Below are 24,954 nucleotides of genomic sequence, written 5' to 3'. Positions count from 1 at the left end.
TACACACACACACACACACACACACACACACACCCCTTGGAAGGTCTTTCCCATAAATCAGTAATGCCACGGGAGACATGAAATTAACCATAGGGACTATCTTCCCCCATTACTGCTCCTTAGCTTTTAGAGGCTAATTTGAATTTGCATCATATTTTATGGAGGTTTACTCACAACTAGTCGGGTGAGACGGCTTCTGACAGGCTTCTGACAGTTGCTGATTATATGGAGGAGGAAATAGAGAAAGAGGCAGCATCTTCCTGCAAGGTTTTACGCCGGCCGAAGGGCAGGATTTGAACTCTAGACTCTCAAAGCTCAGCCTTCTTCCTTGGCAAGTCCACTATGCAGATAGCCCGTGACAACTATTCAAAGGCGGGACTAGAACTCACCGTCTCCTGGTGATTGGCCCAAAGTCACCCAGTTGGTTTTTATGACTAAGGCAGGACTAGAACTCACCGTCTCCTGGTGATTGGCCCAAAGTCACCCAGTTGGTTTTTATGACTAAGGCAGGACTAGAACTCACCGTCTCCTGGTGATTGGCCCAAAGTCACCCAGTTGGTTTTTATGACTAAGACAGGACTAGAACTCACCATCTCCTGGTGATTGGCCCAAAGTCACCCAGTTGGCTTTCATGGGTAAGGCAGGACTAGAACTCACCGTCTCCTGGTGATTGGCCCAAAGTCACCCAGTTGGTTTTTATGACTAAGACAGGACTAGAACTCACCGTCTCCTGGTGTTTGGCCCAAAGTCACCCAGTTGGCTTTCATGGGTAAGGCGGGACTAGAACTCAAGGTTTCCCGCTTTATTGCCTGGTGCCTTAACCACTAGACCAAACCGTCTTCTTTTTCCCGCTTATCCCTCTCCTGTGGACTTGTTGAATTCGCAAAACGTTTCAAACGGTCTGCCATCCTTCAAAGGAATTTTACTGCTTAACGGCCCTCCTGTATGTTAAACTTTCACGGAGCGTCTTCAATTAAAATGAATCTTTTAGAGCTCACACTGTTTATATGTAAAAAAAAAATTGGTTAGCCCCATTAAAAAAAAAATAAAATAAAAAAATCCCAGGAGGAGCGCCGAAAAACGCAATAAAAATTCTACACTGTTTAATAGTTATCACCCTGGGTACCTGGTAGATTTTCAGTAATGAAATGCAAATGTGAATTTCATTTTCTTTTAGCTCGGCTGAGTTTCCGTTTATCAATCTATTTGCTTATATTGTTACCCATAAAGAATATCCGTTATATCCCTTATAAGAGCACGGGGTGATTTTATTCCCCCTTTATCCATATGCTCTTCCAGTTTTATTAAAAGCATTCCGTTTTATCTCAGAAACGGATCCATCGCCTGACTTTGCTTTCGGATAACTTCACGTCCACCAGCCAAGCTTTGACCCGGGTTTAACGAGGCAGATTTTGCATGGGGAAAAAAACGGGAGGAAAGTACAGGTGGTCCTTGACTTACGGCCACAATTGAACCCAAAATTTATGTCGCTAAGCGAGACGTTTGTTGGGTGAGTTTTGCCTCCATTTTATGACCTTTCCTGCCACTGTTAAGGGAATCACTGCAACTGTTATGTTAGCAACACGGTCCTTAAGTGAATCTGACTTCGCTCGTCAGAAGGTCACTGTCGCATGACCTTGGGACAGTGCAACCGTCATAAGTACATGTCAGTTGCCAAGCCTTTTAATTGTGATTACATGACCATGGAGAGGCTGCAATGGTCATAAGACCTGAGTCCCTTTTTTCAGTTCTACGGTAACTTCCAACGGCCGCTAAATGAAGTGTTGTTAAGTTGAGGACTCCCTGTAACGATTGAGGTGTTGGCCCAGTGTGTGTGTCTCTTGTGTGTTGTGTGTCTGTGTGTGTCTCAGTGGATGACTTTGGACCAGTCCTTTCTCAGCCCAAGCCGCTGCGTTTTTAGGTGTGGCTGCCGATTTGACAGCGATTTTACCGGGAGAAACTTTTTATTGCAGCCTTGTGGTTGTGAACTGGCGCAGCGGGCAGCACCCCGAGGCTTCTGCGCTTGCGTCCCATTATTTGTGGTTCCGGTTCGCTTCACGGCTGCGTTTAAAATTTTGCAAGCCGTCCCAGGAAGCCGCTTTGGAGGCTCAAGGTGAATTGGGCAGCTAAGCCTGCAGCAGGTAAAGCAGACAATGGGAGAGTCTCCTGCTCCATCCGGAGTAATTGCCGGAGTAATTGCCGGGGTGTTGGGCCTGTCGGATGCAAAATAAGGCTGCTTGTCTCGTAAACGAATAGCTGCTGCATCCCCTCCCAGCCGCTCTTTGCCACTTCTGCCTTCTCTGTAATGAATGGCCCGTTTTTGCAGAAATTCCAGCGTGGGAATGAGGAATGCCCTTCTCCCGCCTAATTTATAACGTTGGATCCGCAGTAACGTGTTTTGAAGTTTACCTTCATTAAATTGCATTTCGTCCCTCTTCTTCAAGCGGGCTGTCGGCATCTCAGGAGGCTTCCCATTTGTTTATTCACACTGGGTTGACAAATATTAAATGTTTTTAAGGCATCCGCGCCTACCGAGCTGTCCTTCCCTAGCAGGGCATTTATGCCATGTCAGAAAGGAGGCAGATGGAAAGAAACTTGCCACTCTTCTTCCCGCTACACAAGAAGATGGAAAATGTTACAAGCCAGCAGGTTAAAGGAGATGGATTCCAACTCAAATTCCTTGGGTTTTTTGCTGAGCCACTTAATTGGAGTGCTGGCTTTTGGCGTCGTCTTTTATTTTGATATCCAAGAGGAATGTGAGCGTGAAATTCTTGCATTCCCGAAATGAGATCCTTCACCTTTAAATATGTTTTTAAAAGTGTCCATACTTCCTTACTTAATTACTTCTGAAAATTCCTTGTTAATACAAAGAATCTTCCCAAAGGAGTTTTTATTACATTGCTAAATTGCTGTCTTTTTGAAGGCTCCGAATCACAGCTCGGGGGAAGGTGGCTTTTCCTTGGCTTCCAGAACTCTTGAGACCCGTTAGAAATTGCTATCATGTTTCTCTTATGGGGAACCCCTGTCTGGAGCACTTATGGGCAATCCTGGGTCCTCTCCTTGTCCAGAGAGGAATTCCAAGGGCTGGTTCCTTGTTCTGCCGTGGACGTGAGCTCCACTCTCAGTAGCATTTTGAGAATGAAGATCTGTCCATCTGTGTGTCCCTTTTTGAGATCTGTCTGTCTGTTTTGCCCTGTCCTATCTTGCCTGCCTTCTGTCATTTTTAAGATCTGTCTGTCTGTCTGTCTATCTATCTATCTATCTATCTATCTATCTATCTATCTATCTATCTATCTATCTATCTATCTATCTATCTATCTATCTATCTATCTATCTATCCATCCTAGGTATCTCTCTGTCAATCATCCATCCATCCATCCATCCATCCATCCATCCATCCATCCATCCATCCATCCATCCATCCTATCTATCCATTACTTTAGAGAGGGAGGGATGGGTTAGCCTATAAATAAGTTGTGCCGTCATTAAACTATTCTACTATATTACATTTACACTACAACAGTGGCTAGATACCCCTCGCGGAATATGAGCACTGCACAAACAGAAACAGATGCGGGGGAGGGAAAAAAACCCACCCTCAACATTTTCACGAGAACATAAGAGCAAAGACAAGAGTGTGTAGTTCAGCTCCGCGCAAAGTAAGTGGAACTTGGCTTTTTGGGGGGGGAATGAAGATAAATTGCCCTCCGACCTATCAAAGTCACACTGGAGCGAAGAGAAGAGAGAGTGTGCAATTCTTTTCAAGTTATTATTCCCAGGTTAAAAAGGACTGTGTGAGCGCCGAGATAATGAAGGATTTCATCATCCTGGTTTCCTTTAGAGATGTTCGTTTGAAAATACAGGAGCTACCCACCCACCCACCCACACCTGGAAAGTAGCTTTCCATTCGAAACTTTCCCAGGTTCCTTGTTCGGGTCCCATTAGTGTTTTAAAACTGTTGAAAATAACAGCAATTAAAGGAGGCAAAATCAATATCTCTGTTTGCACATTTCAGCGGGGGGGGGCTCATGAAAGTGACCACAGATCACTCAAGCTGCTGTATTGAGTTCGCTCCCTCCGCACAGCCCCCCCCCCACCTCTTTCCTTCCTCCCTTGCTGGCCCAAAGACTTCTCTCTCTGAAGTTATTAGTTCACTGTTCGATAAGGAACAGGCTTGATTCCATTGTTTTTTGGTAATTTGACTAATTTAATATTAGGGCGGTATGCTAATGGGCTTTTTTTTTAAATAGCACTTTTCATTCGGCCTTCTGTTGAATCGATCAGCTGTGCATCTTAATGCAAGGCAGCTACGTCTGGAGTGAACTTCCTTAAAAGTACAATATTCAGTCTGTTTTCAGCCTTGGCTCTGGCTGGTGGTGAGTGTCGGGCATCTACTCTCCCAGGGGGGAAGTTGTGGTAGCTCATTCGTTGCCTTCTCACTTTAAAAGCTTGCCTTGTCCATGAGCGTTTATCCAAAAGCCCTCTACTAACACTTTATTTAAAAGTGTCCAAGCGGTCTCTGGGATCTGTCAATATCCATTAAGGGTTAGGATTCCTTGCTTAACGTGGGAAAGTAAATGGATGCCAAGCCAAAGCAACGTAGCTTCGAATCGGTTGTTCAGGGACCATAAAAAAAACCCAACCCAGTTCATGATATCCTCACTAAAGCAAAAGTAATACATTGTGATCCATTGATTTCCCGCCCCCCCATTACCCCCTTGTTTTACTTCCTAGAGCAGGGGTCTTCAAACTTGGCCCTTTTAGGACTTGTGGACTTCAGCGCCCAGAATTCCTCAGCCAGGCACGCTGGCTGAGGAATTCTGGGAGTTGAAGTCCACAAGTCATCAAGAGACCAAGTTTGAAGACCCCTGTCCTAGAGTGATGTTCGTATACGTCGGTGACCACGTTTGAACGTAATCTGGATTTACTTCCTAGAATAAATTTACATATATGTTGGTGCCCAAATTGGAAAGCAACTTGTATTCTCTTCCATTTCTCTCTTGTTTTATTTCCTAGAGTAATTTACACATATGTTGGTGCCCAAATTGGAAACTAATCTGGATTCTTGCCTACTGTTTTACTTTCTAGAGTAATATATGTATATGTTGGTGCCCAAATATGAAAATGTCCTGGATTCCCTTCTGTTTGTCTCTTGTTTTACTTTCTACAGCAATATAACATATACTGTATCAGCCCCCAGATATGAAATTAATTTGGATTTCTAGTTTAACAATCGATCCTGTGGGTCCTTTAAAGGTTTTCCAGGTTCATGCTACAAAAACCCATGCGTGAACTGATCTGTTTGTTGAAAACATTGAACTTAGTGGCAGGATTACACAAGTGGAAATATGTTGAAACTTCCTCATTTTTTTATTTATTAAAACAAATAAAGAGCTGCCCAACTCACAGGTGAGAATAAGAGAATAATAGATTAATCTTGCATAATGGAATAGATGACGTTTGGATAGCATTATACTCTTCGGGGTTTGGCATAGAGTTTAGGGTTAAAATCCCATCTCCACCATTTTGGTTTAGGTAGGATGGATAAAGGACTTTGTCAAAGTTTAACAAGCATCGCTAAGTTGCCTTCAGTGATGAGTTTAAAATCATTATAGCTAATTGCGTGGCTGCATCGGAGGTGATTAGAGAGGAAGGCTTTAAAAATTTTTTTTTGGAGGGACTCATGATTTTCAGAGTTTAGCGGGTTCTTTTAAGTAATCCCCCCTTAAAATCCCTGGCTTTCACGAGACAATTATTTTCCAGCGTGTCCTGATCAATATGCATCCATCTGGCTAAACACACATTAAAAGTTTGCGTGGAAATAAATGCTTCTTTTCACCTTTGTTTTTTTTATTTTTGGAGAATATGCGGGGTGTGTAGACGGATCTGTGATACACTCAGTGTTTGAATGATAATCCTACAGACAGATGGAGGCAGTTTAAAGACATTTCCATCAAAGCAATTATCTGCATAGGAGATTTCTCCACTCTAATTAGCATGATTCATACCAGTAACTCCCCCACCCCCCCCCAGCTGCAATCCAGAGTTAGGCATTATCTTTATTTGCTAGGATTTACAAGTGGTCCTTGATTTACGACCACAACTGAGCCCACAATTCCTGTTGCTAAATGAGACAGTTGTTAAGTGAGTTTTGCCCCATTGTACGACTTCTGTTGCCACAGTGAATCACTGCAGTCGTTAAATTAGTAACATGGTTGTTAAGTGAATCTGGCTTCCCCCTTCACTTTGCTTTGAGTTTAATGAGTTGAGTTTAATAAAAAGAAGGACGAGGGGTGACTTAATGGCAGTCTTCCATTATCTCAGGGGCTGCCCCAAAGAAGAGGGAGTCAAGCTCTTCTCCAAAGCACCCAAAGGCAGGAGAAGAAGCAACGGAGGGAAACTAATCAAGGAGAGAAGCAACCTGGAATTAAGGAGAAATTTCCTGACAGAACAATGAACCAGTGGAACTGTTTGCCTCCAGAAGCTGTGAATGCTCCAACACTGGAAGTCTTTAAGAAGAGAATGTGCAGCCATTTGTCTGAAATGGCATAGAGTTTCCTGCCTGAGCAGGGGGTTGGACTAGATGACCTCCAAGGTCCCTTCCAATCCTGTTACTCTGTTGTTCCGAGAAACATTTCAAGGCTTTCTAAAGCAGAGCGTACTTCTATCATTTTTTTTTTGCACACACACACAAAAAAAAACCCTAGCCCGGAGTATTTAAAAGTCATTCCTATCTCACTGCTTTAAAGTTCAAGAGGAAATAAACTTCACTGAGGTGGCTTTTTTTTTCTTCTTCAAGTCAAGTGTTAACTTTGGGAGACCCCCAAGGCAAGGAAAACAGGAACGAGAGAAAACGATTGATTAATAAGCAGGCTGCTAAGTAAACGATCAGTGATGGGTGCTGGGGAGAACCCTTTGATTCTTTTTATAGAAAAAAAAACACACACACACACAAAGGAGTGACTTTTAACTTTGCACAACTTCTAAGGAGGCTTCTGCCTTGAGCCAATGGGAGATTTCTCCCGCAAAATAGGAGACGGGATGTGTTTTGCTGCAAAGCCAGCGTGTGAAGGATATTTCAGCCCCGCCTTGCTTTCCGTTACTCGCTAGGGATGTTTTATTTTTAAAAGCTTGGGGCATCGTCAGACGGCGGACCCACCAAGCTTGCCTGGCAAGCCCACCCGTGTTGACTTCCCTTCCCGAGATAAGGAAGGGACAGCAAAATCAATAGAGAAATAAACGAGAAGAATGGGCTTTATTAATCAAGTCCATGGGAAGCAGAAAGGAAAACTATAATGGGAGACAGGTGTCGATCGAAGAGCGTGGGGTGCTTAAGTGATCCACTGGCTGGCTGCTGAAGTGTTGCTATTGATTGGAGGAGATGGAGGGTACGGTGAGATCTGGGCTGCTAATTGGGAGGCTGGGCTACCATTGCAAGAGGAAGGGGGGAAAAATCTGGCCTTTCCAGATTTTTCCTCCGTATCCTGGCGGTGAAGGCATAATGGGAACACTGGTGTCGATGCAATGGCACAGTGGCGTGCATTGAGAGACCTGCCGTCTCTGGAAACAGGGAAGGAAGAACATGGAAGGACAGGAGAGAGAGAGAGAGAGAGAGACAGACAGATAGATAGATGATAGACGTAGTAAGATAGATGATAGATAGATAGACAGATAGACAGACATAGGGAGATAGAGATAGCTAGATAGCTAATAGAGATAGACATAGGGAGATGAATGGATGGATGGATGATAGGTAGATATAGAAAGATCGGTCATAATATGTTTTGATTTCCATCGTAAGCATGGATGGTTGCTAAACAAGGCAGCCACTATAGGAGGACCACCTGTACTGATAGAAACATAGTGTGGGGAAGATAGTGAGTCAAACCATACTCTTATAAAACCTCTCAAACTAGAATACTACAGCCGCATTTTTTGAATGCCAGCATCTCTGCAAAGATTGAGGAGACCCAATCGTACGCCGGCACGGCCAGGTTACCTGGCTGACTTAATGCTTCACTGTATTCCCAGGTGAAGATACCCTAGTTCAGGGATAGGCAACCTCGGCTCTTTTACGACTCATGGACTTCAACTCCCAGAATTCCTGAGTCAGGAATTCTGGGAGTTGAAGTCCATGAGTCGTAAAAGAGCCGAGGTTGCCTACCCTGCCCTAGTTCATCCTCCTGTAAATCTGTAATCCAAAATATGGGATTGCAGCGTTCAGGATCCCAAACGAGGGCACCCCTGGGTTAGAAACGCAGCGCCAGTTCCTAGACTCCGCACCCCGAAAGTAAACGCCGGTGTTTGTTTACCAAGTTTAAAGTCTCCTCGTCTCGTATTCAGAATTGGGAGAGAAACTCCCCGGAGAGCGGTTTCTAATCTGGAATGCTCTTTCAGAAAATTCTAATTGCAAGGAAGTAGCTGGCGGCGCGATTAAAGCGAAACGAAATAATAACGGAAGCACGCCGATGAACAAGGCCGGTGATAATACCCTGCAAAAGGGCCATAATATGCATTGAAGATGAAACCTGTTTGGAGAAGGTCAAGCTGGACCGTCTCGAGGAGCATTTAGAAGCAATAATGAGTGGCAACCGCGGGAAGACTTTTCAGCACTGAAGTGGAACGCTGGTTTTAAAGGTTTTTGTCGCCATTGAGTTTATTTTCCCAATTATTTCTGATTACATTAAAGTAGGCTATCGCCCCACAATTAAGAGCGCTTGCAACCGGCTTGCCCATTGTTAGCTCAGTGCTGTGCTATGCCGTCTGCATTTAATTTGGGTACAAGATTGTTTTCCCATTAAATGCCTGGCTCTAAATTAAAACGCGGCGCTCGCTGCCCTCGGTTCTCACAAAAGTTTTTTGTGTCGTACCCCACCGCTGTTTAGACTACCCCTGAGCCAAAATTTACGCCTCACTGTGCTCAGATTTAAGAGGGTCTAAAATTTGGCACTACAGTACAGGTAGTCCTCAGGTTATGGCTAGAATCGAGCCCTGGATTTCTGTTGTTAAGGGAGGCAGGGGCTACGATAGTTTTGCCCGTAGAGTGACCTTTCTTGCCACAGTTGTTAAGTGAATCCTTGCAGCGGTTCAGCTAGTAACACGGCTGTAAAGGCAATCTGGTTTCTCCACCGACTTTGCTCGTCAGAAGGTCGCAAAAGGGGATCCCATGATCCCAGATGCAACCGTCATAAGTACGTGCCAGTCGCCAAGCCTCTGAATTTTGATCACATGACCCTGGGGATGCTGCAAGGGTCCTAAGTGTGAAAAACAGTCTTAAGTGATTTTTTTCAGTGCTGCTGTCACGTCTTAGAAGAGTCACTAAATGGCCTGTTGTACGTTGAAGGCTACCTCTATTCACTTGCTCAGATATGTTTGTGAGTATTATTATTATTATTTAATTTCTATACCGCCCTTCTCCTGAAGGACTCAGGGCGGTGTACAGGGCAATAAAATGCAATAAAAATACAATATACAAAGGTTAAGATAAAAATTAAATAGAATAGCCCAATTACAGTAACAATTAATTAAAATTACAATTAAAATACCCCAAACCCATCAGACCAGGCCGGCTTGTTCAAATAGGTGAGTTTTCAGGTCACGGTGGAAAGAGCGAAGGTCAGGAGCCATCCGGAGCTCAACCGGTAAATGATTCCAAAGGTCTGGCGCACCCACGGAGAACGCCCTCCCCCTGGGTGCCGCCAGCTGACACTCTCTGACCGACCGCACCCTGAGGAGGCCCTCTCTGTGGGAGCGCACTGGACGAAGGGAAGTTGACGCCGGCAGCAGGTGCTCCCGTAAGTAATCCGGACCCATGCCATTTAGGGCTTTATAGGTCATCACCAGCACCTTGAATCTCACCCGGAGAGCAACTGGAGTATGCAAGCATTTCATCTGTGGAGTTTTAATTTTGAATTCCTTAGGAATTCTGGGACCAGAATGAAGGTTCTTGGATTGACATATGGAGGACTTAATAGCAGTCTTCCAATATTTGAGGAGCTGCCCCAAAGAAGGAGGGGTCCACCTCTTTTCCAAAGCACCTCCAAAGCGGGACAAGAAGGAATGGATGGATGGAAACTCATCAAGGAGAGAAGCAACCTAGAACTAAGGCAAAACTTCCTGACAGTGAGAAGAATTAACCAGTAGAACAATCTCCCTCCAGAAGTTGTGGGTGCTCCATAGCTGGAGGTTTCCAAGAAGAAGAGATTGGACAGCCATTTGGAATGGTACAGGGTCTCCTGTCTGAGCAAGGGGTTGGACTAGAAGACCTCCCAGGCCCCTTCCTACTCTGTTACTCTGTTCTGTTGTAATTCAAGATTGGACGACCATGGAAACAATGCATCAGGGCATTGTTCTTCTCCGTAACCATGTCTACTTTCTACAACCTTCGTTTTCTGAAGAATGACTTCAGGATAAACAGACTGTTTGTCAGCAGGATTTATTCCGGGGTTGTTCCCAACACACGAAAACAACTTTTATCTACCGCATCTTGGAGGCAACAACGTGAAGAGAGATTGGCTTGTTATGCCCGGGCAACAAAACTCATTTTTGGAATAAGGAAAATATGATTACAGGTTGAGAACTGATGTGGCAAATTTGATTATTCATTATAGCTTGGATGGAGTTGAAATTGTGCAAGATAAGATTTCTTCTTTCTGACTTCAAGGTCAAATGAGAGTATTTACCATTCTCTCTCTGTTTATCTTTGGATGCAAATTGAATTTGGTGATTCAAATTGATGAAATGTAAGGAATATAAAACTCATCAGAAGCAACATGGAGAAAAATTACTGGCTGGTAGCTCCACCAGTCCACGTCCTGGACTTTCTTTTGATTAGTAATTATTTCAATCTTTGTTATTTATTTTCTTTCTTCATTCTCAATTTTATTTCAGTTGTTTTGATTTCTGCTTTTGAAAGCAAAAGCGTAATTACGTTCTGAAGCATTTAGAATCGGAATTAGATGGCTGAAATAGCCAGCTGCAGGCAAGCACCTCCTGCTACAACTTGGAGAAACCAGCATCTTTCCCTCCTCCTCCTCCTCCTCCTCCTCCTCCTCCTCCTCCTCTTCCTCTTCCTCCCGTACCGGTAAAGGTAAAGGTTCCCCCGCACATGCGTGCTAGTCGTTTCCAACTGTAGGGGCCGGTGCTCATCTCCGTTTCAAAGCCGAAGAGCCAGCGCTCGTCCGAGGACGTCTCCGTGGTCATGTGGCCGGCATGACTAGACGCCAAAGGCTGTTCCCTTCCCACTGGAGCGGTCCCTATTTTCCTACTTGCATTTTTACGTGCTTTCGAACTGCTAGGTTGGCAGAAGCTGGGACGAGTAACAGGCGCTCGCTCTGCTATGCGGCACTCGGGATTCGACCCGCCAAACTGCCGACCTTCTGATCGACAAGCTCAACGTCCTAACCCACTGAGCCACCGCGTCCCGTACCTGAGGTTACCCAAATTTGATGAGTTCCCCATCTGTCCCCTCCTCCAAATCATTGATGAAGATCATCCTTCTCAATGGTCTTTGAAACGTCTTTCCATTTCCTCTAAAGCCCCACCTCTTATCTTGCCAAGGCCACATATTTTCTCTTGGGTTTAGGAAAAGAACTGGACACCATTCCATTGGCCAGGAAACGGGACTGTAATGTCTCCTCCACTTCTGTGTTTTAGCTTCATTTGTTGGGGGCGACTTCATGAGATGTTCTTGTCTCAGCAGTCGCTTCTGGACAGTTTGCTTGTCTTCCTTGGCATTTTATGAGGCTGTATCCCGGCAGGAGGCCAGCTGAATGAACCCCGGCATCCATCCCCTCAAACACCGCACTCCGTGTTTCTGTCATCTTCCAACAATGTAGTTAAAAGCAGGAGCAGACTTTTTAATCCAATGCCCTCCGTGTCTGCAGGGTGCTCGAATTATTTCCTAAAAGAAATCCTGTCTAAGATAAATGAAATTTTGAATATCCTGGAGCAGTTTTTGAGAAAGAAGCTATTAAAATGCATCTGTATTCATTGTGTTCTCTCCTGTTTGGCAGGGCTAACAGCGTTTTGTTTTTAAATGGAGTTTTATCATCAAAATTATTCTGCAAAGGGGGCGGGGGGAAGGACTGCAAGACACTTCCCAGTGACTTAAAATACAAAGTTCCTTCCACTAGATTCAAATCTTTAGATTTAGGACATTATTGAGCCAATAAACAGGAACAATCTTTTCTCTCTCTCTCTCTCTCTCTCTCTCTCTCTCTCTCTCTCTCTCTCTCTCTCTCTCTCTCTCTCTTTTTTTTTTTTTTTTTTTTTAAGGCCAGGAAAATATACTTTGAACTTGCAAAGACTTCTGAAAATGTCACCAAGGCCAGGGTTCAACTGAGCTATCAGATGTAGGGTTTAATTTTTTATGAGTTTTGGGGGAAAAAAAAACACAAATCAAAAAGGGTTGCATCGTGTGGCCTTTAATGAGCGGGACATTTATCCAGCCAATGAATAGGTTTCTTCTGTAGCTGTTGACATCCTGGTTTGAGCTTCTATAGCCAACGCTCTGAATGGTTGAATCAAAGAGCATAGAATTCTAGATTCCCTATCGTTTGGAGAGTTTTTAGTCCATATTAGGGGACCGGAGGCCAAAACTCATGCAACGAAGGTGCTGGGTCTTTCGGTTAGAGTCGCCGTGAAGGGCTAAAGCCATTTACGGAAGATTGATTTGATCAAAAATAGAAGTTACCCCACTTCAACCCTTTTGTGGTTTGTTTTTTAACTGAGTGAATCTCTGCTTATTTTAACCTTCGATGTGTTCACGCTCCGCAGTTGCTTTTGCGATGCTGTGGGACATCTAAGGCTCACTTGAAAATGAGATGGGCGGCATATAAATTTAATAAATAAATAATAAAAAAGAGAGAACGTTCCTTATTCACACTCACACCCACACACCCGGACCTCTCTGTAGCCTTCCAGCTCTGCTATCCCCTCGAAGCAAGCTTTGGATGGCACTCCTCTGCAGGTAGTCCTCGACTGAACGACCCCAGTTGGGCCCCAAATTTATGTTGCTCGGTGAGACATTGGTTAAGTGAGTTTTGACCCGTTTTGCGACTTTCCTTGCCACTGTTCTTAAGTGAATCACTGCAGCTGTTAAGTGACTCTGAGTTCACAATTGACTTTGCTTGTCAGAAGGTTGCCAAAGGGGATCACGTGACCCCGGGACACTGCGACCGTCATAAATACGAACCGGTCACCAAGGGTCTGAATTTCGATCACGTGACTGTTGGGGGGGGCGCCGCAACGGTCATCTGTGTGAGAAACGGTCATAAGTCGCTTTTTTTCAGCGCCGTTGTAACTTTGAGCAGTCACTAAATGAATCGCTGTGTGTCAAGGACTGCCCGTATTGTTTTTTTTTCTTTAAAAAGTGCCTCTGAGATCTCTGTGGGAACTTGGAAAAGTTCCCCCTTTCAAAACAATACTTGGCCCAGTCTGCTATTTAAGAGCTGTGTGGCCTAATCCAGGCTTTTTAAGATCTGAGCCACAGAACCCTTTTATCTGTAAAAGTTGTGAACATTCCCGTTGTTAAAAAGAACAGCGAGCAGGATGGCAAAACCACAGTAGGACTCACACTGGCGCTTGCTTCGCTGTTGGCTGCCAGTTCAGGATCCTCAACTAATCCGGTTCAGCGTCAGGGCGAAAATTCCCTGCAAATCCAATTTTGTGTCTACCGCGCTCTCTCTCTCTCTTCTCCTAGCTAGTTTATCAAAGAAGAATCATGCATAAAATTGGGTTCTTTCATCTGTGTTCCGAAATCTTTGCAGGGGAAGTTGAGAGGAAACAGACCTCCTCCTTTATGGAGACACCACGCAATTGAAATCCTGCCTTTCATAATAGCCCGACACCATCCTTACATGCTACTCGGTGGCAAAGGTTCCACTCTCCGTGTAACTAATTAATTAAAATGGGGGGGAAAGAGGGGGGGGGAACAGAGGCCTGGTAGTGTTGCGGTTATTGAATTAGTCATTTTTCACAGTAGATTTATAGCCTTCGTGATCAGGCTCCCCACCTGACTGCAACGGTGGAAAGAATCTATTTTACAGACTATTAAATCGGTATATGAACAGCTTCAAATTGAGCTGGTGCTTTCACAGAGCCCCTTAATTCATTGAGAGATTTAAGGTACTCGTAGGGAGCAGTGAGCAGAGGGGGAAGGGTTGGAGGGACTAGTAGCCGAGATCACGGAAAAAAAAAAGAGAAACTTGACAAGTGGAAGGAGAGATTTTCTCAGGTCTGTTTATCTGTGTGTGTAATGGAGCCGTGTAAAGCATTCACCTTGCTATAAAGATAATTTTTGGGTGGTGCTTGAGAAGACCTCATTTATTTATTTTACTGTGTAGATGGCTAGATGATAGATAGATAGATAGATAGATAGATAGATAGATAGATAGATAGATAGATAGAGATAGATAGATAGATAGATAGATAGATAGATAGATAGATAGATAGGTAGATAGGTAGATAGGTAGATAAGACTTTCTCTTCGGAGAAAGGCGGGATATAAATGGAATTTAAAAAAATTAAAAATAATAATAATAAAAAAGATAGATAGATAGATAGATAGAGATAGATAGATAGATAGATAGATAGATAGAGATAGATAGATAGATAGATAGATAGAGATAGATAGATAGATAGAGATAGATAGATAGATAGATAGATAGATAGATAGATAGAGATAGATAGATAGATAGATAGAGATAGATAGATAGATAGATAGATATAGATAGATAGATAGATAGATAGATAGAGATAGATAGATAGAGAGAGAGAGAGATAGATAGATAGAGAGAGAGAGAGAGAGAGAGAGATAGAGATAGATAGATAGAGATAGATAGATAGATAGATAGATAGATAGAGATAGATAGATAGATAGATAGAGATAGATAGAGATAGATAGATAGATAGATAGATAGAGATAGATAGATAGATAGATAGATAGATAGATAGATAGATAGATAGATAGATGATAGATGTTTCCAGTCCCCTTGTACCTTTGAACAGTCACTAAACAAATGCTTCTAATTCAAGGACTATCTGAATTCTGCCTCCAGTAATGCCTGTTCTATCTAGAAGCTCCGAAGTGTGTTGTCGTTCAGCAGTTCCCTGTTATTTTGTGTGCCTGCCCAAATAATTTTGGAATCCTAGTCGATGATTTCCTTTGAACTATTCTGTGTCTCTTTGAGGCGAAATGTTTCAGCCCTAGCACCAGGGGCTCCATTACGGTCCCACGAAAACCACCTTACACCTATGCCGACATGCAAACGCAAAAGTTTTAGCAACCATCCGTGAGAATCGACTGCTCCTCTGTTCCCTAACGAAGCAAGCAAGGAAGACTTTGGGCATTGGGAACAAATCGCAATTATTTTCCACTTCCGGATGCTTTTCTCCTGTGCTCCGTGCAGAAAATAACTCTTTTAACTTTTCCTTTTTCGATTTCCCCTCCTCCCCTTCTTTAGCGCCAGGCTGCTGGAGAACGCGCGGAAACAACTGCAAGAAGAGTTGTTGAAGGTTCAGAGCCAGCTCCTGGAAGAGAAGAAGAAGCGCGAGCAGCAAGAAGCCATGCTTAAGTGTCTTCAGAAACACATGCAACTTCTCATCAAGGTAGGTCACCTCGGGGGAGAAACCCAGGATGTGATGCTTGTCCCGCCCTTCTCTCGGTGGGAAAATCCACAAAGCGAGTGAGATTGAGCGTTCTTAGCTGCCAGGGGTTCCAAACCGGGAAACAGGAATGTTAGCCCTCCAACCATCTCTTATGGTTTGTCCTAACATCTCTCTGTGTGCCTGTGATTCACTTGGCCACTTAGGGGTAGGTCCGCCTCAAGATGGCTTGCTTATTTCTGAAATTTATTTATTTATTTATTTTATTAATTCGCTTTACATACCGCCCTATTCCCAAAGGACTCAGGGCGGTTTACAAGGCAAAATTTAAAAACAGTACAATATAAAATTAAAATTGGAGCTGAGGACTGCCCCCGACCTCCGTTCATTCTGCCGGGGCCTGAAGACCTGGCTCTTCGAGCTCTCTGGCCAGGCTGAGGATTAATCTTATTTTAACTGGGGTTTTATTTAGACAGGGACACATATAATTTCTTTTAAAATTTGTTTTTAACTTTTGTATTTTGGTTTTTTAACCACCCTGTAAACCGCCCTGAGTCCTTCGGGAAAGGGCGGTATATAAATGCAATAAAATAAATAAATAAATAAAATTAAATTAAATTAAGTCTAGCCGCAAAAAATTAAAATCACAATTGAAAAACATTAAAACCCCTCAGTCCAGACCAGATAGCTCAAAGAGCCAGGTTTTTAGGTCCCGGCGAAATGAACGAAGGTCGGGGGCAGTCCGGAGTTCCGTTGGCAGTTGATTCCATAGGGCAGGCGCGCCCACAGAGAACGCCCTCCCCCTGGGGATCGCCCGTCGGCAATCCTTGACCGGCGGTACCCTGAGGAGGCCCTCCCTGTGGGAGCGCACAGGACGATGGGAAATTGCTGAAAACATAAGACGTCTAACGCAGTTGTCGCGTTGAAGCTTTCCCCTCACCCAGGACAAAAAGTTTTGTTTTAATTAAACAAAAACGATCGCGTAATTTAATATTAAACCGAGCAAATATATTACCTGTTAAAAATCATAACTTTGCCCTGGAAGCATTAGAACCGAGAGTGATATTTAATGATCTAATTAGCATCTCCTACGGCAGGAACAGTAGGAGCTGAGAAGACAGGAGGGGAAGGCAGCTTGGTTGGAATGGAGAAAGCCTTGGGCATTTTTAGAGATGTAGCTTATAAACAATTTTTTTAAAAAAAACAAAACACGTCCCGAGAACCCACAACGAATCGGCGTTTCCTTCAGCTTCGGCAACTAGGATGAGTCTGAATCCCATTTTCTTGTCCAAAGTGATTGTCCGGTGGTTGGAGAGGCATCTAACCAGCTGGATTGCCTGAATTTTGATCACGTGATCATGGTGGGGATGTTGCAGGGGTCGTAAATGTGAAAAATGGTCACAGGTCACCTTTTTCAGTGCCGTCGTAACTTTGAACGGACGCTAAACGAACTGTTGCACGTTGAGGACTAGCTGTAGAACAGAGCTGTCGGCAGCATCTCACTTTCCAGGAAGCCGAGCCAGTTAACATTTTAGGATATTTACTTTTGACTATTATGGCTCCCCATCTCTCTCTCTTTTTTTTTAAATATATATTGTATATCATCAGGGAAATGCCCAATTCTGATAGAATCGCTTTTGATGATTACCTTTAACATCTCTTGAGCTTTTCAAGGCTGGGTTGTCATAACTCAGAAAGACAGCAAATGGCTTTTTATTGTACCCAGGCCAATTTTTGTGGCATGTTTGCGGTGTGGCCTGGAATTAAACATGACAGAATCGGCGCTGGCGTTCCAGCATCATGTGTGTATTGATTCGGCCATCGCTGGCCGCTAATTTGTGGGTCGCTTATCCACAAGCCATCATCTCGGCTGTCAGCAGTTGTATGAATTATCCTTCCTCTGCTTAGAGACGAAAACAACCTCGGAAGACGGAGGGCCACGATAAAACGGCCGCTAATTCAGACGACGGGTCCGGCAAAGGAAGCAAACCCGCGAGTTAATTTTTCCCCTCTCCGTAGCCAATTCTGTCTTGGACGGTGAAAATTCACCTGTCAGGACAGCTGAAAGGGCTGGCTGAAATGCTTTCTTAATCACGTTCGGCTGCAAACTCGGTTTGTGGCTAGAATAAGGTCAAAAGGAGCACCCCACAACTTAGATCGTAGGGAGATAGACCAGAGGGGAAAAAGAGTAGCACAGTTTATAGAAAGACATCTCGCACGTCGCTGCTACATATGTCTTGATTCCATGCTATGCAGCTGACTTCCCTTTGTCGATGACAATCTATGTGCAGGTAGTCCTCGGCTTACGACCACACTTGAGCCAAGCGTGTCTGTTGTTAAGCGAGACATTTGTTGAGTGGGTTTTGCCCCATTTTACGATCTTGTCACGTTTTCTAAGGGAATCACTGCGGTTGCTAAGTCAGTAACACGGGAAGTGAAGTGGATCTTGACTTTGGTCGTCGGAAGGTCGCGAAAGGTGAATCATAGAAGCCTTGTTTCTCTCCTTGATTGGTCTCCATCCGTTGCTTCTTGGACTGCCTTAAGGTGCTTCGGAGGAGAGGTGGAACCCCTCTTCTTTGGGGCAGCTCCTCACCACAGTGTAAAAAAGATGTTGAGACTCTGGAAAGAGTGCAGAGAAGAGCAACACAGATGATCAGGGGATTGGAGGCAAAAACATTTGAGGAACGGTTGCAGGAATTGGGTATGTGTAGTTTAACAAAGAGAAGGGTGAGGGGTGACATAGCAGCCTTCCAATATCTCAGGGGCTGCCCCAAAGAAGAGGGAGTCAAGCTGTTCTCCAAAGCACCTGAAGGAAGGAAAATAAGCAACGGATGGAAACTAATCAAGGAGAGAAGCAACCTGGAACTAAGGAGAAATTTCCTGACAGTCAGAACAATGAACCAGTGGAACTCCTTGCCTCCAGAAGCTGTGAATGCTCCAACACTGGAAGTTTTTAAGAAGACAACCCCAGTATAGGGGTTACTGCCTGAGCAGGGGGTTGGACTAGGGACTCCAAGGTCCCTTCCTCCTCCTCCTCCTCCTCCTCCTCCTCCTCCTCTTCATTATTATTATTATTATTATTATTATTATTATTATTATTATTATTATTATTATTATTATATATTGGAAGACTGCTACCATGTCACCCTGAGAGCCGGTCACAAGAAGTAGGACTGAGATAGCAGCCTCATTCACTCACATCCTCATTGCTAGGCTCTTCTCTGCGATCATGAGGACTAGAACCCTTTTCTTTTTAAGGGCAAGCAACCCAGCAACCATTTCTTTGCCGCTTTCAGTGCCTTATCCGACTTTGCCGTGCTTCCGTCTGTTCAGGAGAGCAGGGCAAAACGACGCACAGGGAGTCTGTTTCGTTGCAAATGAGATTGTTTTCCTAAAATGCACCAGTACCGAGGTTCATTCTTCAGCGTCTTCTTCTTCTTCTCCTCCTCCTTCTCCTCCTTCTGCAATCTCCCATTCTCGCTAATACCTTTTCTATTAAAGCTATAATGAGGCTTCCTTCGCACTGCAGATGTAATATTCCTGTCACTTTCTACTGAAGGGGAATACGTTAGGCTGCTGGATGATATGTTTCATCGTTTTATTCATCAGAAAACAGTACCTGCCTCCTTGACATTTTAAAGCTTCCTGTATATATATATATAAATATATATATACATATATATTTTCCAGGAGACCTTTATTAAACAACTCCAAGTCTAAGAGTTTAATTGTTACTGATAGCTAAGGGTATAATTACCTCGGTGAAATATCATGACTATATTAAGCAAATGGAAATTGGCTGCTGGAATTAGGTGAAGACAAAACCATTTTGATCGGGGATGTTGGGGGCGGGGAGGGGAGAGAGAGAGAGAGAGAGGATCTAGAAATGCTTGTTTTCTCGGTTATTATTCAGATGAAAAGCTGAGCTCGAGATTCATTTCATTAGTAATAGAGGCGAAGCCATCGTTTACTCGGTTTAGCCTCCATGACCTTTTCAGAGTTGCGCGGCATGTAACACTCCAGCGAAGGCAATAAATCAGGTTCCCGGTGGTGGTTGAGGTTAAGCGGGCGGTGAGGGGGGCCCTTATTAATGGCTGTGGTAGATTGGAGCTTCAGAAGACTATTGCTTTCCTGGGCCTCTTCCAGAAACGCCAACTTCTAAAGCCTGTTTCTGTTTTCTGAGCTGAGTGGACAAGAAGGGTAAAGAACCTGTAAAAGTAGGAAAGGATGGGGATTGAGTCTTCTCCGTTTTCCCCAGCCGTTCTTGGTAGGGTTCCAATTCTTGGAAAATTGACCAAGGCCAACGTTGGAGGCTTCACGTCAAGTGTGAAGAATCAGGACCATGCGTTAAGTTGCAGTTAAAGATTTATTGCTCAATGCTGTACCCAAGAATCTAATCAACTAACTGTTCACTGAATTGGTGTTAGATAAGAGTCAGCGGAATTCTGAAGCGGCTGGACTTGGAGCATTTGTGGCAATGTGAGGACTCTAAGCTTATGGCAAGTTTAACACCGCCCCCAGCTCTGCCTGCTCTCCTATAGCTACATGGTTTCAGATGTGTTTGGAAGCAGAGAATCCACGCAAGGGGTGATTTTTGGCTTTTTGGAATCTGACCTTGGGGCCTCCTGGAGAATCAAAGCTTAGCACCAGACTCTTGAAGCCAAATGGTGGTATGAAAGACCCCGGTGGAACCATAAATGACCTTTTCATTTCTTTCCTTTTTTAAAAAAAACCAAAACAAAACAAAAACACAATGGCTTCTTTTCCCTTTGTCTGGCCCATAATTCTCTGCTAACTTTCCTTTCTGAGTAAATACGTTTCTGTGCCTGTGTGACGGGAGTTATGTACGGAGTTATTTAAATCAGAATAAATACTGATAAAAACCAGTCCACCTCACTGGGAATTTTTTTTTTGTCCAAGGCCTGCATAAAGTTTTGCCTCTCAGATAGAGTCTGTTTCTCTCGAAGCCAAAGAAGTTGAATATTTGGTTGCCCGAAAATTAGAAAGACACAAATGAGAGAGAGAGAGAGAGAGAGAGAGAGAGAGAGAGAGATTTATTTTAACTTCCCTTGTGTACACCTCTCCTGGGAGACCTCATCTTCTAAGGCTCCAAAAGGGAAAATGTTTTGCATTCAGTGAAAAGAAGAAGATTAATCCAGGGTTACGGCTGACAATTGCCACGCTCCCAGATTACCTTAATTTGGAGCCCGCGCTTTCTCCGAGACTAGTAAGTCACTTGATGGATCTGTTCCGCTTGGTGGCGAGTCACAGTGGAACGGTCACGCTTTAAGCTCCCCCGGCCTTGAACTCCGGTGGCTGCAGGCGGGGATAAGGCTGGGATTTCAGCGGTGAAAAGATTGAGGGGTGAGTCCGTCGGACCCCCGAGAAAAGGAACAGAAAGGAGACAGTGGCCCAAAACATTCCTACAGAGAGATTTCCTGGTGCCCAAAGGAGGAGGACCGCAGGAGCTCTGCGGTCGACAGTGAGGCCCACGTGAACTTTCCGCCAATGTTTGTAAGTGCAGGTGCGAAGAGGAGGATGTGGGCATGCGATAACCCTTCTCTAGCTCTTCAAAACGGACGGGTGCTCTTCCTAGACCGTTGACTGAAGCAGACCTAGAACCAGGCAGTGGCTTCTGGAATGCAAGAGCGCTACGTTGGCTTGCTACGGTTGGTGAAGATTGGGACTATCACTGCTTCAAGGAGCGTTGTTCCTTGTGGGAATTGTGCAGAAGAAAGCTGTTGGTGGGATGCCCAGGATCTTATCCATCCTCCCTCCCTCCCTCCCTCCCTCCCTTCTTCCATCCATCCATCTAGACCTCTGCTGGGGTTACTGGAAATCCTGCTCAGAATCCAACCCTTTCCTTCTTTCCTTCTTTCCTTCTTTCCTTCTTTCCTTCTTTCCTTCCTTCCTTCCTTCCTTCCTTCCTTCCTTCCTTCCTTCCTTCCTTCCTTCCTTCCTTCCTTCCTCCCTCCCTCCCTCCCTCCCTCCCTCCCTCCCTCCCTCCATCCATCCATCCACTGGGGTTACTGGAAATCCTGCTCAGAATCTAACCCCTTCCTTCCTTCCTTCCTTCCTTCCTTCCTTCCTTCCTTCCTTCCTTCCTTCCTTCCTTCCTTCCTTCCTTCCTTCCTTCCTTCCTTCCTTCCTTCCTTCCTTCCCTCCCTCCCTCCCTCCCTCCCTCCCTCCCTCCCTCCCCTGTAAACAGAGATGGAACTAATCTCAACAGTGTGTGTGTGTGTAAATGTTCTGTAAGAATAATCCATAAGTATTTTGCGGCCCCATCAATACAGTGTTTGTACAACACCGTTCTTTTCTAAAACAATATCTGATTACAGTCTTTGTCATTGTCATCCTGGAAGAGATCTTGTCACTATTAGTCAGAATCAGAGTGTTGGGCCAAATCTAGCACACTTAATTTGTCACCTGTGTCCCTTTGTGATAAAGTTGTATTGATTTATTGAAACTGTTGTTGCACAGGGATGATTCTTCAGTTGCCTGATGTGAAGTCAGAGCACAAAAACCCTTAAATTAAATGACTGGTGGGGGTCTTCTGGCTTTCTTTAACTTCATTGTTCCATTTCTGGTTTCCTGTAGTATCCTTTGATACAGTTTTAGTATGTCTGTTTAAGAAACACACACACACACAAAAAAAAAATTAAAACCACCACCCTCACCACTACCACAAAGTTCTCTGTTTCATTGTTGGGAAATGCCATTTGTGAAGTTATTACCCTGATGTTGGAAGTGTTACTGCATTATTCGTCTTGGAGAGCAACTCGTAACTCAACAGCAGGGGAAGAAAAACTAATTTCAGGATTGCAGCAGAAACAAAACACCTTTTTTAAAAAAAATGCCCTGCTTTTATAAAGATGCTTATTAAGATAAAGCCTGTGGAAGGGAGGTACGGAGAAGAGACGCGGGGGGCACGCCTGAGAGGGCGCCCAGAAGACATTTAAAGAGGAGATGGTGGCAAATGGGCCCTTTTGCTCTTAAATGGATTTTGAAGTGGGAATTGGCTTTGCCTACATATTCAGAGCCCTTCCTTCCTTCCTTCCTTCCTTCCTTCCTTCCTTCCTTCCTTCCTTCCTTCCTTCCTTCCTTCCTTCCTCTATTTCTTCTATATCTACCCATCTATCATGTCTGTCTGTCTCCTTCCTTCCTTCCTTCCTTCCTTCCTTCCTTCCTTCCTTCCTTCCTTCCTTTCTTCCTCTCATTTCCATCTCCCTCCCTCCCTCCCTCCCTCCTTCCTTCCTTCCTTTCCCTCCCTCCCTCTCTTCTCTTGTTTCTTTCTTTCTTTCTTTCTTTCTTTCTTTCTTTCTTTCTTTCTTTCTCTCCCTCCCTCCCTCCCTCCCTCCCTCCCTCCTTCCCTTCCTCCCTCCCTTCCTTCCTTCCTTCCTCTCATCTCCATCTCCCTCCCTCCCTCCCTCCCTCCCTCCCTCCCTCCCTTCCTTCCTTCCTTCCTTCTTTCCTTCCTTCCTTCCTTCCTTCCTGAACAAGCATTCCCTTGCTCTCTGAAAATGCTGGATTTTCAGGTTCCTCTGAAAAAAGAAAAACAATTTCTCTTCAACCACCTTTCTGCTCCTCCAAAGCAGGTATCTGGGAACAAGATGGCTCCCATTGCCTGGCCATTTCTGGAAGACCAGGAAGTCTGTGGCTCCTGGCTGTGTTTTCTGTCACCTTTGATGTTTATGTATGCCCAGTTATTTACTTTGTGTGGTCTAGTGCCAGGAGGCTCCGTTTCCTTGCCTCTAAAACATACCTGGATACAAGGGAGGTCAGAAAAACAACTTGAAAAGGGCCATTTATCTGCAGGATACATTGAGGGTAACAAGATACAGCCACGCTTGGCTGATTTGCTATCCCTGCACTTTGCTGGAGACGCTGTGAGTGCCATAAATGGGCTTGTTTACCAGCCATCATGTCATTTTAGACACCTCTCCCCGCTAAGACCGGAGGAGTTTGTGAAAACAAAAGGCAGTCAACCGTCCAGGCCAACTTTTTCTCACCGGTCAACCTGTCAGTTTCCTTCTTCTCATAACAAAGCCAATCCAAATTGAGTCAAGCAGTATTCCCCTGATTGCGGCATCACAAACATATTCCAACAGCATCAAAAGTGGGAGAGGGGTGCTCTCCACCTCTTTCTCCAGGAAATGCCTGACGATCCGTCAGCCGCCGGGTGGGGAGATACTGGCAAGGTTGGAGTCCACCACGAGTGTCTTTCGCTTCGTGATGGGCGGTGAGAATAACCTTGGGAGACAGAAGAGGGAGCTACAGGCAGGGCAATGGAGAGAGGAATCTCAACCCACCGAAGGGTTTGCTGTCTTGATTCCCTCCCTTCTGGCACTGATGATATTACTTAGGTGGGTAATGAAACATCTGCAAGAAGACAACCAAGCTCAGAGAGCACCATGGACCCCACAGTCCTCCTCCTCCTCCTCCTCTTCCTCCACCTCCTCCTCTCTGCAAGAAGACAAGAAGAACGTCTGCAAGAAGACAGCCAGGCTCAGAGAGCACCATGGACCCCACAGTCCTCCTCCTCCTCCCCTTCTCTTCCTCCTCATCACAAACCCCGTGGCCTTCTAGCACTGATGATGTTACCTAGTTGGGTAACGAAAGGTCTGCAAGAAAACAACCAGGCTTAAAGAGCACCAAGAACCCCACAGTCATTGTCATCGTCGTCGTCCTCCTCCTCTCTACAAGAAGAACATCTGCAAGAAGACAGCCACGCTCAGAAAGCACCAAGGACTTGGAGTATGTCTCATGGAAGACCTAACCTACTCCTTTGGAGGAAAAACAGGGCCCTTGCAGACGGCTAATGCGCCTTATCAAGCGAAACGCTTCTTCAAGGATCAGCTGGGCACGGAGCCAAGCCTGCCTTTCGACGCAGCGTCATCATCCATTGTCCCATTGCGGCACCTAGAACGTTGCACCTTTTCCTAGGACACGGAAAAGCGGTTAATATAGCCATTCATTCATTCATTCATTTAGAAAATTTTAACACTTCAGATTCTTTTTTTTTTCTTTTTTTTTTTGCATCCAGTTGTCTCTTTTGAAGCTCTTCCCACGCTTTCGGTAATAATCGAGCATTACATTTCTCCTGCCTTTTGTGGTACGCCTGTTGCCACGTGAGAATTTTAAGCCATCATCGCAGCTCTTTTGAAGGTGAATCTTAACGCTTGCCTTGCAAACCGGGGTCAGTGGAACGAGAGAAGGGGTCTCACCTAAGCTGCACAGCTATTAAATCCGAGCGGCTTTCTCCCCATAGTTGGCATATAAAAATCCCTTCTATCCTTCGTTATGGCCTAAATCCATTTTTTATTCTGAGAGTTTTTCAAACTAATTTTC

At 44.6% G+C, this 24,954-nt stretch overlaps 1 protein-coding gene across 3 annotated transcripts in view; it reads left to right on the top strand.

Moving 5' to 3' along the window:
- Window positions 1-24,954, top strand: part of MAD1L1 (mitotic arrest deficient 1 like 1) — a 188,765-nt gene that overhangs the window by 54,535 nt on the left and 109,276 nt on the right. For all 3 annotated transcript variants that reach the window (XM_081337803.1, XM_081337802.1, XM_081337804.1), the window contains exon 11: window positions 15,465-15,609. In XM_081337803.1, coding sequence (XP_081193929.1) covers window positions 15,465-15,609 — 145 coding nt within the window. The remainder of the gene's footprint in view (window positions 1-15,464; window positions 15,610-24,954) is intronic.

Source organism: Vipera berus (genome assembly GCF_964194415.1).
Source record: "Vipera berus genome assembly, chromosome: 13".
Lineage (NCBI taxonomy): Eukaryota > Metazoa > Chordata > Lepidosauria > Squamata > Viperidae > Vipera > Vipera berus.
This window is presented reverse-complemented; position numbering and strand designations above follow the sequence as displayed.